Genomic DNA, 15,807 nt, shown 5'->3' with positions numbered 1-15,807 from the left:
AGCGTTAAAAGGAGTCTTTGCTGGGTAGAATAAGTGACTGCTGTAGCAGCGGCCCCTTTGACAGGACACAGACTAGTGGACTGATGCTGATACATCAAATTATTTGGCACACAGTTTTTTTTTTTTTTGTGAATGTACTCTTTCTCTATTTCTGTCTACGTGTTTAGAAAATGATTTGTATGCAGTTGGGAATGGATAGACAGTTAGATGTTGATGAGGAACAGGGTTGTTCCAGCCATCTTGTTCAAAGCATCTTGGAACTTAGCACAGGTCCTCTGTGGGGACAGGTGTGTGATAGGTTATGCATGCTGTCATCCTTCATGTTTGACCTTGTTGTCTTAAAATACACTTAGATTTTTTCGTAAAATTACATATTTATTATATATACTGTATTTATATTTCCTTTTTCAGTTCCTCTTCTGTCACTGGTTGAAACAGCTCAGTTTTGTTGTCAGTCTCTGTTTCAGTTTTCCCTCTCTTTGGTCTCTATGTTTTCATATGTGTTTCTCTTCTCTGTTCGACTCTGCTGCGCAGTGTTGCAGGAGAGGAACGAGAATTTTACTCCCTGCTGTTTTCTCTCTGTGTTGAGCTGGATTGTTCCTGCGGTTACCTACTCTTCATCAGTGAGAAATCAAAGACAAATAATGCAGAGCGTGTTAAAATGTACAATTTGATTCTAAATAGAATGTAAATGACTGAATTAGCACCACAGAAGCCTCATTAAGGTAATTCGACCACCTTGTAACGCTGCCTGCTGACCATGTTTGACAAAAAGTGATAAAACAACAGATTTTCCTCAAATGACCCTCAAAATCTAAACATTTGTCAGTGTAAGTGAACATTATTAGCGCAGACTAGGTTGCCTTATTTTCTTCTTAATTGTGTTATTGTGGTAGATGAAGCTGTTTTTTTCTTCCCATTTGTAAAACGTAACATTTATGCAACTAATACTATAAAACACTAATATTTTAGCTAGAGGTGAGAAGAAAATTCTCATAGTTGGTTATGAAAGCATTTGCACAAGGCTGACTGCAATATAGTTTTATAAAAGTCTGTAGCAAAATGTGCAAATAGTAATAATTTACACGGTCTGATAAAAGCAGCACAATAGGTCCAGCTTGCTTTGAGTTTATCCACATGTGGTGTACTGATCAGGTTTGCCAAGAGGGAAATCATCAGTCAGCCTTACACTGACAGCTGGAAGTAGCAAGTCCATTCCCTGCTTCTATGAGGTCTGAGAGACACAGCCAGCTCATTGTCCTCAGAATAAGCAAGGCTTCAATAAACTGTCTCTGTTCAGTCTGTGTGCTGTGATTACATCACACCCACAATGACCGTCCATTTTTCCTTTTCTTGCACTGTATGTCTGAAACATGGCAGTTTGGAGATAACCTGTCCATTCATTTAGACTGCCGTCAGTCATTTCAGTATTCTGTCCGTCTCTACAACAACCGAATAATTTAATTTGCTGTCCAGAGTTGAAACAATTAGTAGTTTGATTATTTATAACACACTAAACATCAAGTTAAAATGATGGAACAGTCTATTTCTAGATACTCACACATATAAAATGGAACTGAGATTTGCACTCTGAATTCTGGTTCCAGATCCAGATATGTGTCTTTGAGCTACTTATGTAGGTATGAAGTGTTTAATACTTTTGTTTGAAAAGCTTTGTGAAACATTTACATCCTGTTTTTTTGCTCTACAACCATTCCCCAATTAACTGACTAAAAAGCATACAAATATCTCCATACCCCACTATGTGGACAGTGATAGGAGTTTTTCCCACAAGTGGCAGTCGACCTGTTGCTGCACTAACCTTTGCTTTTGATATTATGCACCTGTGGCCATGGAAGTGATTGGAACACCTGAATTCAACTATTTGGATGGTTGAGTGAATACTTTTGTCAATGTAGTGTATGCATCTTTGACAGATGTATGTTTATCTCATTCCCCCTCCTGTTCTGTTCTCTCTTTTCTGTCTCTACCTGGCTGGCCTTAGGCAGATGGGTCCCTCCATATGAGCTGGGTTCTGCTCAAGGTTTCTTCCTGTTAAAAGGGTTTTTCCTTGCCACCTTCAGGCTTGCTGTCGGGCTTTCAGGCCGGGTTTCAGACCTGATGTTCTAAAGCGTCTTGAGACAATTTATATTGTTATTGACGCAATATAAATAAAGTTGAATTGAACTGATATTAAATGATATTGTATGCTTCGTATCATGAGCCATTCCAAGTCTTGTACATACTTTGCTTTCTACCATTCTGGTGAATGTTAAAATAGAAGGAACTCAGTGTTAAACTACTAAACCCTCCCTCACATTTGGATGTGAACACTCTGCAATTATAGCTGAGCATGCAATCAGAGATCCCTTTTGCAGTCCAATAAGTTCCACCCCTGCTTGGTTGTCAAGGCAATGATTCAAGAAAGCAAGAGCTCTGTTCCTTGGTAAATATCTGACAAACCAAATCCTAACGGGATTAAACTGAGGTTAAGTTTTGAGAGAACCAGATAGTCACATGAGGTTTGGGACAAAATAAAATGCAGCACAACACATTGCAAAATAATCAATGACTGCTTAATATCAAATTTCCTCAACTCATAGCTAACACTTACAGAGAGTTAAATTTCTGCTACTCCAGCAGACTTTCTGGTTTGACAGCAAAACATGACATCTTTATTATGATATAACGCTGGTCAGTCATCTGTTTCTTATGTAACTCCACAGGGTTCTGACTGAGCCACACTAGGCCTGCAGCATGATGGAAAGCCCAATTTGATTCCCCTGAGCTCCAGTGACCAAGTGATAGGGACTGAAAACTGTGAGAGAAAAGAAAGTGAGAGCACAAATAATGAGGTGTAGGATTTGAAGTTTGAGTTATAGAGTACAGAGAAAGATGAGGACAGGGACAGGAGAGGTTAACGGGGCACAGAGAGGACACTGAGACTACCTTCAGCTGTCTTTTGACACTTTGACTCTGTCTTTGTTTGTTTGGATCCTTCATTCCTGTGGGCTGAGAGTACAGCAATGGGAGAGAAAATCCCCCCTATTATATAAGCCTGTGTTCAGAGACAGATTACTGGTGACTCTGATGACACCAGTGCAGTTTCAGCATCTTTGTGTATTTTAATGTATTATACATTGCATTTCACAGTTTATCCTGACACCTAGTGGACAATAAAGGCAGCATGGTGTGTTTATATGTTGTGATTACATGACACTGATATATTGGTGATGTAGTGGGTCTTGGACAGGAAAAAAAAAAAAACGACTTTAAAGTTACCTGGCCAGATGTCTTGGTTGGTCATACGTCAAAGTCACAAGACTGGTGTAATTGTCTTTCTCCTGTACAGTAACACACTTTTATATTAGCCACCAATATTGTAAAGCATGCCAGGCAGCTTGTGTGTTCACGGTCTCAGTCACCCCTCACTTTACTTTAAGAAATCACAACTATCTGCCTCAGGCTAAAGCACGCTGCATGTTAGGATCCCCGTTATTCTGTGTGACTTTCTGTGTGTTTCAAATGCTCATCTAATGTTGCACTTGGCTCTAATGTTCCCCTGACACACGGATTAATCACCTCGGAATTTGTGTCAGCATTGGTAACAACAGCTGCTCCGACAGCTGTAATCAATACTTCTGTGTGGCATTCAAGCTCTTACTCTTTATGTGGAGTGATCTTCTGTCTTCTTTCTGGTGCCTTTTAGTATGTATCATTTTCTTTATGTCTTGAACAAAAAGAGGGGATAAGCGTTAGATGACATACATTATGTTTGATAACAGGGCATATGTTAAAATCAGCAGTTTTACAGCTATGATTGCAAGGTTAATAATATTCCTTAGGCTCCTTATATATTTTTTGATATTAGGAGGAGGAAAAAGTATTTAAGGGCGTGTAAGGCTGCTTGCTTTTACGTTTAATTGCATACTTAAAAAAAAAAGCCATATGTCTATTGTGGGTGCACCAATCAGATTAACGAACCATATCCAGAAATGTAACAACAAGATGCAATCTGAGGAGCTTTGGTAATCCTCTAATTTATCCCACAGTGGAGAAATTTGCCAGGTTTACAGCAGCATATGGAGCAGGTTTGGTTGTACAGCCTCACAGCAGCAGCAGGAAGGAAGGACCTGCAGTAACGCTCCTTCACACAGCGTGGGTGTAGTCCTGCCCAGTCCTGGTGGGACTTCATGGTCATATGCATGACATGTAACTCTCCTGAGGGTGACACATATGCTTCTGATTGTCTCCATTCATGGCACCAGTTCTGATACAAGTGACGCAATGGCAGCATGTACGCTAGCCTCTTAGGATGGGCTGTCATCCCAGCTTTAACACAGCTGCAGCCCCTGGCACGTTGTTCAGTACAGCTTGTTCGCCTCACTGTGATTGATCACGTTCACTTCCTTTTGTGCTGATTTGTGGTGTAGTGAAGAATGTGATTTAATGAAAGATAAAATGACAACGCACTATTGACCTCTTTCTCTCTCTTGCATCTGTGATTGTGGAACAATTTACACCATTCTTAATGGATGTGCTTCATTTAGTCATATTGGTGAGCCACTTGTTAGTATTAAGTGGCAAGAGTGTTGAAAGCTTGAATAGAGTGCAGAAAGCATACAAGGTGGCAGAGAGGTTTTTTAGTTGGTAAGGATGCTTTGGTCCTCAGGCCTGATGATTTGAAGACTTGGCTTGACTCCACTGGATTGAGCCACTACAAGGAGCGTGGTTGTTTGTCTGCATTGATTACAATCACTGTTTATTTTACATGTGGTTTGTTATCCAAAAAAAACAAAGCTGAATCAAGGACATCTGAGTAGCTTCTTAAGGTCTGTAAGACTGGTGGAGAGTTAGGGTTTAAATAGGATAATCTGTGGGTGGTGCTCTTCTGAAACTCACATGACGAGGGTATGACCAGATACTTACCTGTAAGTGTAGGAACTTTTTCAATACCGTTTTTATTTCCCCAGTGGTTGTATTTGTACACTAATGACCCATTATTAGATCTTGTGAGATTGTACTTGGCTCTCAGCAACACTGATTCAAGCCGGTATTAGCGACTGGTGCGATTTTGTGCCAACCGGGCTGAACCAGCCGGATTTTAGATCCCAGCTGAGAGTATGGTGATGATGCATGATTGCTCACATAGCTCCACCAGTAATCACTCTGTCTGGAGGTCTTATCGGCCAGGTTGTTTCAAAACACCCGTGTGAGTGTGCAGCCATACCATGATTTTCTTGGTGTGGTTTTATTTATGTGTGCAGGGCTGAAAAAACAGAATTGTTGATCAGTCACATATTCACTCTAACAGCGGTCTTATTAACTGTAAAGTATATTCCTCAGCGACTATTATACTTAACATGAGCAAGGGATTATTGTACATATTGATTATTAACGATATTGATAACTTTAATGAATTATGAGCATTGAAGTGCAGTATGTGTATTGCACTAGTGATGGTGTGTTTATCCCTGAAGCCTGCTGCGTATGTGCCTTTGTTTTTTGTCAGGTCTGCATAATGACATCATTCTAAAACACAGTATTTCTAATGGTTTTAAACACAGCTGTATAGTAGTAATATTATCCACTTGTTTTGTTGTTGGTGACGTATGAAAGTGTGCTCAGTAAATGCAAAGCATGAGACTTCACAACAATAGACCCCTCCCCGTTTTATCATGGAAGCTTCTACAGTCCAGCAGCATCACCGGTGATGTTACTGTGACACACACGCTCGTACATCATCGCACACACCGATAACTGAACTCTCAGAGAAGGCTTAAGGGGCGGTTTGTCTGGCACAGTGTCAGAGCCCAGCATGCACCAGAGGCGCATGCAGAGCGCACACACACACATCCAAACACACCCTGTCTGACAGAGATGCTTGGCGAAAAAGAGAGCGTGTGTTAGAGGGTGCTGCAGAGACATGCTGAAGAAGCTGATGTGCAAGAAAATCTGCTCTCGTAAGAACGATGCCTTTATCTATCCTCTTTCTTCTCAGACCTCTTCTCGCTCCGTATGGCTTCCTTTCTGTCATGTAACGTTGTGTTTGTCATCCTACTGTCATTCTTCTGTCTGTCCCTGCGTGTATCCACCTCATCCTTTGCCAGCCTGTTGCTTTTCTCCCTGTATTGTTTTGTATTGTTGTGACTGGTGCATTGTCCTGGTGATCATTTTCAATAGCAGATTTGGAAAGCTGATTCTTATCACTGTTTTGTGATTAGGTTCCCCCTACATATTAGGTTATGCAATCTGGCTTAATTGATGAAAGAAATGTTACTGTGTAGCTAAAAGAGTGAGGCTTCATTCATGTGGAACAGGTTAATGTAAGCCTGCCTACAAGCACACATTCTTTGATAAATTGTCTTAAAATCAATATTATTTCGCTAAATGTCCTCAGAAATAATCCAAGCTACAAACGTTCTCTTTATGGCCAAGCATCAGCTGATGGATACCACCCAGCACTGTCCTTTGTACCCCAGCTAATCCCTCGTGTGAATGGTCACGTTGGGCAGGTGACAGGGGGCCACGGATCCATGCATGCCTGCCAAACCAGATTAAAGTCAGACGGATGGATAGATTAAGGATACATACACACAACCTGACAAACTGACTGTGTTGCACCTTCCCCTGAGGCAGACAGAGGTCATACAATGTAGAGATGACTCAGGTCAGTTTAATAGGAAGAGAAGGATGAGGCATTTCACGACGCTGACCAGAAACAACTCTGTGTGGAAACACTGACCTCTGAGGGGGGGGGGAACAGCGTGTCTTTCAATGATGACTCGATGAGGACTTATGGGAAATATCTTTTGCACAGTCATCCAGCCATCAAGTGGAAAACATTTTACCTTCGGCTTTATCCCAGTGACCGATTTACTCAGTTCAAATCAACTGTATCCTCATTGATTTCTTCTTCTGGTGTTACAGATAAGAACTTTGAGGATGAGGACTCTGTGGATGGAGGCCGGTCCTCCTCCTCCTCCTCCTCTAAAGCACCCCCCAGTGGCAGGAGGACTGTAATGAGCTCCGTTAGAAGACCCAGCTCGGCCACCACTACAAAGCCCACAGGTGAGCACATAGCTATAATGAACGCTATACCGTACAGCACTGTCAAGGCTAGTAAATCTGCCAATAATGTCTTTTACTGTTGTTGATGAAAGTTATATTTTGCACCAGTCTTAATTATAGTGATGTCAAGACATGTGTAAAGGGATATTTGAAGTGGCTTATTACCTGTTCCTTTAGTTAAAGTTTTACTTTTATACTCTTTTGTTTGTTTACGTCTGTGTATGTGTGTATATGACTCATTACCTGCCAACATTCATTGTTATATCAGAGGAATATTGTGTCATTGACTACTTTCATATTATAGTATATGTTTTTTTAATATTACCACCATATCCATCACTATCAGAATTATCATACGGTAAATATTATTAGGATTCCCTTTATTATGATCATTCCTCAAAAATACCTTGTGACTTTTTTTAAAAAAAATAGCTAAAGAGGTAGCTGCTGGGGCTGTTGATGAGGAGGATTTCATCAAAGCCTTTGAAGACGTGCCCTCAGTCCAGGTATGTGGAGCTCAGTGTTTGATATGTCTTGCAGCCATGTCTCATATTGGTTAGCCTACCCTTCGTACGTATTATTATATCCTCAGGTCAAAATATATTATCAGTATGTTGGTTCATGTACAAATATAAACCCTTTGCGTTTTGTGATTATTACTAAATGTTTCCATAATAAGCTAAGATGGTGAACAAGGTGAACATTGTACTTAGTGTCTGAGTAAACCAAACTAAAAGCTCTATGTAGCTATGCAACATCATGAAATAAGTCATGGTAAATATATGCCTTCCTGAATGTCTCTCTGTGCTCAGATCTACTCTAACAGAGAACTAGAGGACCAACTGTCCAAGATAAGAGAGGTGCTGTCTGATGACAAACACGATTGGGAGCACCGAGTGGTAGCGGTAAGACTCTGAGGCCAAATTGAGACTCTCTCATACACATGCACATAAGTTACAAGTGCATAAATTCCGTGATAGTATACCATAACCTGCCTTTGTTTCACTCCGTTATCTCCTGATTTGTTGTTTTTCAGCTGAAGAAGGTCCGTTCACTCATTATGGCAGGAGCCACTGAGTCTGAAGGTTTCCCTCAGCAGCTGCGACTTCTGGAGGCTCCACTCAAGTTGTCAGCTAAAGACCTGCGCTCCCAGGTGGTTCGTGAGGCCTGCATCACATTAGGGTAAGATGAGGAGCGTGCATTCCCCTGCTATTTCTTCTCAATGTTTTTGACACAACAGTTAAGCCCCATATTATACTAGGTCAAGTCTGGTGACCTCTGTTTAAAAAACTAATTTCCCCTTCCTGGCTGTGTCATAGTGTCCACAAAGAAATACTCCCGACTCTTTTCCACTTATCAGCCAAATGAAATTCCGGTTTTGTTATGGTAAATTATGGTGAAGATGGTTATAAATGCGTCCGAAGTTAGGAAAAAAGACTGACGAGCTGCTGTAGGTCAAATTGCTGAAGAAGTTAATGCTGGTTCTGATAGAAAGGTGTCAGAATACACAGTGCATTGCAGTTTGTTGCATATGGGGCTGCATAGCTGCAGACCAGTCAGGGTACACATGTAGACCCCTGTCCACCACTGAAAATGTCAACAATGAATCAGAAGTGGACCACGGAGCAATGGAAGAAGGTGGTCTGGTCTGATGAATCACATTTTCTGTTTTCTGTGCATCCCTTGCCTGTGGAACACATGGTACCATTATGCACTATGGGAAGAAGGCAAGCCGGTGGGGGCAGTGTGATGCTTTGGGCAGTGTTATGCTAAGAAACCTTGAGTCTTTCCATCCATGTGGATGTTACTCTTACACATACCACTTACCTAAGCATTGTTGAGACCATGTACACCCTTTCAGGGAAACGGTATTCCCTGATGGCTGTGGCCTCTTTCAGCAGGATAGTGCTCCCTGCCACAAAGCAAAGATGGTTCAGGAATGGTTTGAGGAGCACAACAACGAGTTTGAGGTGTTGACTCTGCCTCCAAATTCCCAGATATCAATCCAATTGAGCATCTGCGGGATGTGCTGGACAAACAAGTCCAATCTATGGAGGCCCCACCTCGCAACTTACAGGGCTTAAAGGATCTGCTGCTAACATCTTGGTGCCAGATACCACAGCACACCTCCAGGGGTCTAGTGGAGTCCATGCCTCAATGGGTCAGGGCTATTGTCAGTTACGAGGGGGTTAAGAGGGGGACCAACACCATATTAAGAAGGTGGTCATAATGTTACACCTGATCGGTGTATAATAATATCCTATTCTTCCATTCCACACAGTATTTTAGTGACAGTAATACTTCCTACTCTGCATATACTTCTTTGATTAGTGTTGTGTTGGGTCACTGTTTATTGTGCATAGCGGCTCATTATAGGTTTGGTCTGATGATAATGTACCAGTAGCTAAAAACTCAGCCGTTCTTTATTAATTGTTAGAATCGATCATATCAGTAACTTTGCTCTGTACACACACGTCTCAGTGAGTGTACAGAGCAAAGGCTCGAGTGTGTTGTTTATAGTAGGATTGTTCTATCACAAAAAATACACAACTATAATAAATGTGTTAATACAATGAAACTAGTGAAATGATAATCATCTATGATTCATCTTGGGAGTCATATAGTTTTCATTAATTGATCAGTGTCATTTGGCTAAAAAGGTCCTTAATGGCTTTGACTGGCAGCACTGACATTATCTTGAATCTGTAACTGATTAGTTTATGCTGTGAAAAGAGTATGCTAAAGTATTTTTTTCCACATACTTAAGCTAATGAATATCACCCTTGCTCGGGTATGAAACTAGCAGCATGCTCTCCTCATAAAAGCATCCGTCATCCTAGTTTTAATCCAACCCTGATGAGCTGGAAAAGAGCAGAGATGCTCTGAATGAGCAGCGGGTTGATGAATGGATGGGAGCTACATGAGCTCTGAGTCCAGTGCAAACATTGCCTAACTTTTCTCAGTCACTCCTCCTTGTTTGTCTAACTTTCATTTTCCTCTTGTCAAGGTCAGTCGACAATATCTGACATGTCATAATCTGACACACTTGTCTATTAGAAAACTGTTTGTATTTTCCCCTTAAGATAGAAAAGTGAAATAAACCTTTATGCATTTAATTGCTAGTGGAGACATTTCACACTCCTTCCGTTTACACCTCCTTGTTTTGACAGACGCAACAATAACACATTACTATGAATCCGTCATCTTGTTTAACACCATGTCATTCTGTGTTCCTCTCTCAGATATTTGTCATCACTGCTCGGTAACAAGTTTGACCATGGAGCGGAGAGTGTCATGCCCACTCTGCTGAACCTTGTGCCCAACAGTGCCAAAATCATGGCCACATCCGGGATGGCTGCCATTCGCCTCATCCTCAGGGTGAGAGACCTAGGGGAGGGTTATACTGGTTCCACGCGCCTTCTGCAAATACTTTCATTCATTTCAGTCATAGTGTATCTTCATCATCGAGAGATTCACTTTTTTTGTCTTTTTCTTTCAGCACACACACTATCCACGTCTGATCCCTATTATTACCAGTAATTGCACCTCCAAATCAGTTGCAGTCAGACGGTAAGTGGGCCTTATTACTTACAGTTTTTCCTGATAAACCACTTATACAGTATATAGTATAAACACATTTATATCAAAAGTTTTGTTTCAGTAATATAATTTGTCTTTCCTTAAATCCTCAGTTAAGTTATGGTTTGTTATAAATCACATAAAAGCTCTTAGTAACTCCTTCTAGCTCTAGTAACTGTCAGGGAGTTGCACATTAAACATGTGTTAATGTAAACTTTGCGCCCTTTCCAGACGCTGTTATGAGTTCCTCGACCTTATGCTGCAGGAGTGGCACACTAACACATTGGAAAGGTAAGCTAAGTATCTGCTGTTTCCTCCAAAGCCTGCTGTGTCGGGGCATAATATAAGCTGAGTCCATTTTATGGGTCTTCCTTTGTAGTTGAGCTGGTGCAGACATGCCTCTTCTTCTTCTCCTACCTCCTCTCACATGATGGCATTTTAAGTTGGCATTTTTTGATTTAGCTCAGTACTGGATCAGTGCACCACTGATGAGCCCCATTAGATTGATGAGTCCTGAGAAAACCATCATCATCGAGACTCCCTGAGATGAGGCAACTTTCCATCCATGTAACCATGACAACTGCGGTAGAGACTTTAAAAAGCGCGTGAAATATCCTTTGGATGGCCGCATTCCCTGTAGAACACCAGAGGAATAAAACTGGAAGAGACGAGAGAAGAGAAGCAGGAAGGGGATATCCTAGGAGTTCCTCTGTTCTAGCATTTGGGCATACAGAAGTTATTTGTCAGTATTACCTGCTCTAATCTGGATGTGTATGACTATGTTCCCTTACTATCCTAGGCATGTGGCTGTTCTGACAGAGACCATCAAGAAAGGCATTCATGATGCAGACTCTGAAGCTAGATCCATTGCAAGAAAGTAAGTATTGTTTGAGAGTTTTAAATCTGAACTTTGTTTATGATGAAACACAACTGTTCAATTTTTTTTCAGCCTGGTTAAGTTTAAAGTCTTTCTTTATCATCTGCTCATCTTCTGCTTTTTTCTGTCCTCACCTATAGGTGCTACTGGGGTTTCCATGGTCACTATAGTCGGGAGGCAGAGCATTTGTTCCAGGCGCTTGAGTCCACTTATCAGAAGGCCCTCCAGTCTCACCTGAAGAGCTCTGACAGCATTGTGTCTCTACCCCAGTCTGACCGTTCCTCGTCATCTTCACAAGAGAGTCTTAAGTAAGAACCACAACCCTCTTTGAGTGTCTAACCTCTTTATTGCTTTTATCCTTATCCATTTCCACATCTTTTACTTTCTCGTTTCCTAGTTCTTTCCGTACTGCTTGATGTGTCCTCTGAGATTTAGCCCCCTTTCTATGTGGTAGTCTATTTCCTACCTTTTTCTGACTCTCAAACCCTTTGCATTTAAATCTGATTTACAGTTATTTGTTCATAGGAAACCACTAATGCATTTGTTTTATTGAATGCAATTAAAAACACGTTGGTAATTACTGTAAGATGGGCAGCAGACAGGTGTGCACTTCACATGCTGCTGTATGTACACGCACTCTTGAATTGATTTCCCAGATTATATATTCCCTGTGGAACATTTTGGCTAATGACCTCATGCTCAGTGAGGAGTATGCAGCTAATGTGGTCACCATTATGTGTGTGCGTTTCAGAGGGTGAGGTCATTTTTCTTGTCTTTTTTTTCCATTCTCACAGGATGCTCAGTGCATCAGCTAGACTAACTTTAACAACTGAAAAGTCAAATAGAACTCCAAAATCTAATGGTGCCTGTTCTGTATAGGTCCATACTGTAATGTACATGGGTCATTTATCATTATTATTTCTATCTGAGTGTCTCCACTCCATATAATGGAAGTCTAAAAAAGTATCTTGTTATTTCTCTTTGTTTCAGCCGCCCATTTTCTGTGAAAAGTGTCATTGGAGGGAGCATAACAAGGAGTAAGTAACTTTCTGTTCTATTTGTTGGTGTGGAAAAGATATGACAGAATATAATGGAAGTTTAGTGAAGTAGTAGAGAGGCTGCATTTGAAAGTGTCCAGGCTGAAGTTGGTCCACCCTGCTAATGCTCCTTTGATCCACTGTATGTCTATTCTGTGGGCCTGTTCAGACCTTGCATTAAGATCCGATCTGGGCAATCTGATCACAAGTGGCCAGCTTTAGGTATGTGTGTCCAAACCTTGCATAAACATGTGTTTCCAAATGCTTATGCAGATCTAATTTCAGTTTCACGCTCTGTATGCAAATAAACACCAACATCATCTGGGGCACAGTAGAATACTTTAACAGCTGATGTCTCTGATTGATCACTGCTTCAGAACCGAGAACAGCTTGTGTACTCATATTAAATATTTTATTTGTAATTTTTTTTTAGTTAGTTAACAGCTACAAGGACAGAATATTTTAAAAGACTCTCATTACTAGTGAGCAGACATCACTTTGATCATTTATAATAGCGGTCGTGTGTTTTTTTTTCTGCATTAATGAGGCAAAGCTCTGCTGACACAGGAACATCCCTGTTGAATATAGATGGTCTTTAATGTGGCTCAGGTTGCATTGCGTTAACCGTCAGAGATCAGATCTCTGTCTCAAATGCGATATCAATGCATCATGGGGGTCTTTTATGTGATCGCCCAGATCAGATCTGAATGCAAGGTCTGAACAAGCCTTGTGTCACAGAGTTTGGAAAGTGAGGCTACGTCAAATTTAATAGGTGCTATAAAATATTTGTGCAAATCACTCTAACCATGTGTATGTGCTGGTGAGTTTAGTCAGTTAGCGCCTCACAGCAGGCTTTAGATGTTGTCAGAGTTCTTGTTGCACAGCGGCAATGGGTATAGACTGCATCTTGAAATAAAAAGATGGACTGGAGATGTAATTCACTGACTTTGACCTCAAAGTATAATTACAATTGCATCTAATTGCTCTGCCATTTCAGGTAAGCTAGTGGGGAGCAGGGTGTCCACTACACCAGGTTCCCTCCAGCGTTCCCGTAGTGACATCGACGTAAACGCTGCCTCCAGCGCCAAGTCCCGTCTGTCCACTGTTCCTGCCTCTTCTCCATTCAGCTCTGCATCTGCCCTTCCCCCAGGATCCTACGCCTCACTGGGTAACCATCACTCATCTTTCTCTAACCTTGTATAAACAGAAACACAAATTTGCATGGCAACAACAACACGCTGGCCCAGTATACATGAGAATGAATCAAGTGGAGTACAAAGTGATCTGCTGTATGTGCATGTTTGAAAACTAAATTCCTTTAGGGTTGACACTGTACTATTTCAATAGTTTTACAAAGAAATGTGTACAGTATTCTAGCAAAGCTTCGTTAAGAATTTCTCAGTAGCTTCCTCAAGTTATTCCCTATCTTCCCCTATCATCATGAAGTCTCCTGTAATCAGTGGCTTTTATGGACCTGACGAGGATTATTAATGACTACTGATGTTGTAATTAAACTGTTCTGTCAACAGGAACTGTTTAAGTCCTATGTTGACACATCTGACAAATTGGTTTGATGAGGCAGATTAACCCCGTACTGTGTGATGAAAACCCATGACACTTTTTAGGGTTGTTTTGCACAGCCAGTTAAAGCAGAGGTTTAAACCACCGCCTGTTAATAGATTTGAAAAGTACGGTTTCCCATGCAGAAACCTCTTTCCCTCGTTTTCCTCCAACGAATCTATGGCTTGATAATGACTATTGCTAATAATGAGGGCCCTTGCTTACCCACTCACTCCTGTTCCTGCTTCAATTGCTACTAATGTCTCCCTCTATACCTCTCCTCCCACTCTGTGCTGCTCTGCTTTTCTTAAATGCCCAAAAGATGGCACTCCTGGTAAAACCGATGGTAAGAGTTACATGTTTGTGTGGCTGTGTTTGTATTTGTGCAATTGCACACAACCCCAGAAAAGGAAGACGTATGAGTGTGTCACAAACGTACATGTTTACATTTTCTCTTCATCTGTACTTTCTTTTCCTCTCTTTATCTTCCCAAGTGGTCTTCAGTTATGTGGAACTCTGCATGGACTGTCTGCATGGATTTCCTCCTCTGATTGTAACCCTAACAACTGTATCCATCAGCTCTCTTACTTACACAGCAATCATGTTGCTGTTTCATTCTGTAGGGTTGTTTCCTCAAGGCTGTTTTTAGTTGATATGAAAAGTTATATGCTGTCACAGACACCGTCCAGCAAGATGTCATACAATTTTACACCCTGACAACTGAAATATGGAGTATCCTCAGACTGTTTGGTCTATTGTATGTATATATATCTACACCAAATCATTCATAACATTATGACCACCTGCCTTTAATATTGTGCAGGTCTCCCTTGCGCCTCCAAAATAGTTGTGACTCATCAGAGAATGGACATGGTCCTTCTGAGGGGTGTCCTGTGTGTCTGGCCACACAATGTTGCCTTTGGGTCCTATGGGTTGAGGGGAGGGGCCTCTGTGGATCATCCCACAGATACTTGATCAGTTTGGGATCTAGTGAATTCGGAGGCCAGGTCAATACCTTTTCATGTTTTTTGTCCGGCTGCATCCTGCTGGGGATGGCTGCTGCCATCAGGGAGTGGCATTGTTATGGGGTGGGGTGCCTGGTCTGGTCTAGGTGGGTAGTATATCCAGCAGAACATTGCATTGTTACAAGATGGTTAGTGTTATTTACTTCTCTTGTCAGTGGTCATAATGTTATGCCTGATCAGCATAAGTGTAATGTTGTGCATTACAATAGTGCATGAAATTCAGTGAGAATCTGTTTTGTGATGTCACAGTGATACTACAGATTCTATTTTCTTTGTCAACCAAATGTCAAATACATGTTTATGATTAGAAAAAGAAGCACATCTTTGGTGTCAGTAGTAATCAAAGTGAATAGAAGATCGGGTGACATTTGACAGTGTCACGACACTATTCTTAAAGCACTATACTTGTACACGTACAAGCATATTTGTTGTTATTGTGTGCATATTTAATGAATTTGTAGACTTTGTTTTTTTAATCACACTTCATGTTGTGCTTCAAAAGTCAGTCAGTAGAAACTTTAATGTCAAAAACAAATGTATTTGCTTAGGCTGTCAAAAGTAATACTTTTTAATGCAGCCACATTCTGTTCTCATGACCTTGCCCAACCGTAGTTACATCAGCAAGCCCCCTGTGTAGCAGTAATGCCTTGGAAAGCAG

At 41.1% G+C, this 15,807-nt stretch overlaps 1 protein-coding gene across 1 annotated transcript in view; it reads left to right on the top strand.

Annotated features, from left to right (window-relative positions):
- The window catches only part of clasp1a (cytoplasmic linker associated protein 1a), a 71,998-nt gene that overhangs the window by 33,258 nt on the left and 22,933 nt on the right, over positions 1–15,807 (top strand). Inside the window, exons 9-19 of the mRNA XM_084545277.1 lie at positions 6,931–7,071; positions 7,504–7,577; positions 7,884–7,976; positions 8,108–8,253; positions 10,314–10,449; positions 10,571–10,641; positions 10,882–10,941; positions 11,450–11,527; positions 11,668–11,835; positions 12,518–12,564; positions 13,562–13,732. Coding sequence (XP_084401403.1) covers positions 6,931–7,071; positions 7,504–7,577; positions 7,884–7,976; positions 8,108–8,253; positions 10,314–10,449; positions 10,571–10,641; positions 10,882–10,941; positions 11,450–11,527; positions 11,668–11,835; positions 12,518–12,564; positions 13,562–13,732 — 1,185 coding nt within the window. The remainder of the gene's footprint in view (positions 1–6,930; positions 7,072–7,503; positions 7,578–7,883; positions 7,977–8,107; positions 8,254–10,313; positions 10,450–10,570; positions 10,642–10,881; positions 10,942–11,449; positions 11,528–11,667; positions 11,836–12,517; positions 12,565–13,561; positions 13,733–15,807) is intronic.

The sequence above is a fragment of the Chelon labrosus genome (genome assembly GCF_963514085.1).
Source record: "Chelon labrosus genome assembly, chromosome: 5".
NCBI classification, from domain to species: domain Eukaryota; kingdom Metazoa; phylum Chordata; class Actinopteri; order Mugiliformes; family Mugilidae; genus Chelon; species Chelon labrosus.
The sequence above is the reverse complement of the archived record's forward strand: the minus strand, read 5'-3'. Positions and strand labels throughout refer to the sequence as shown.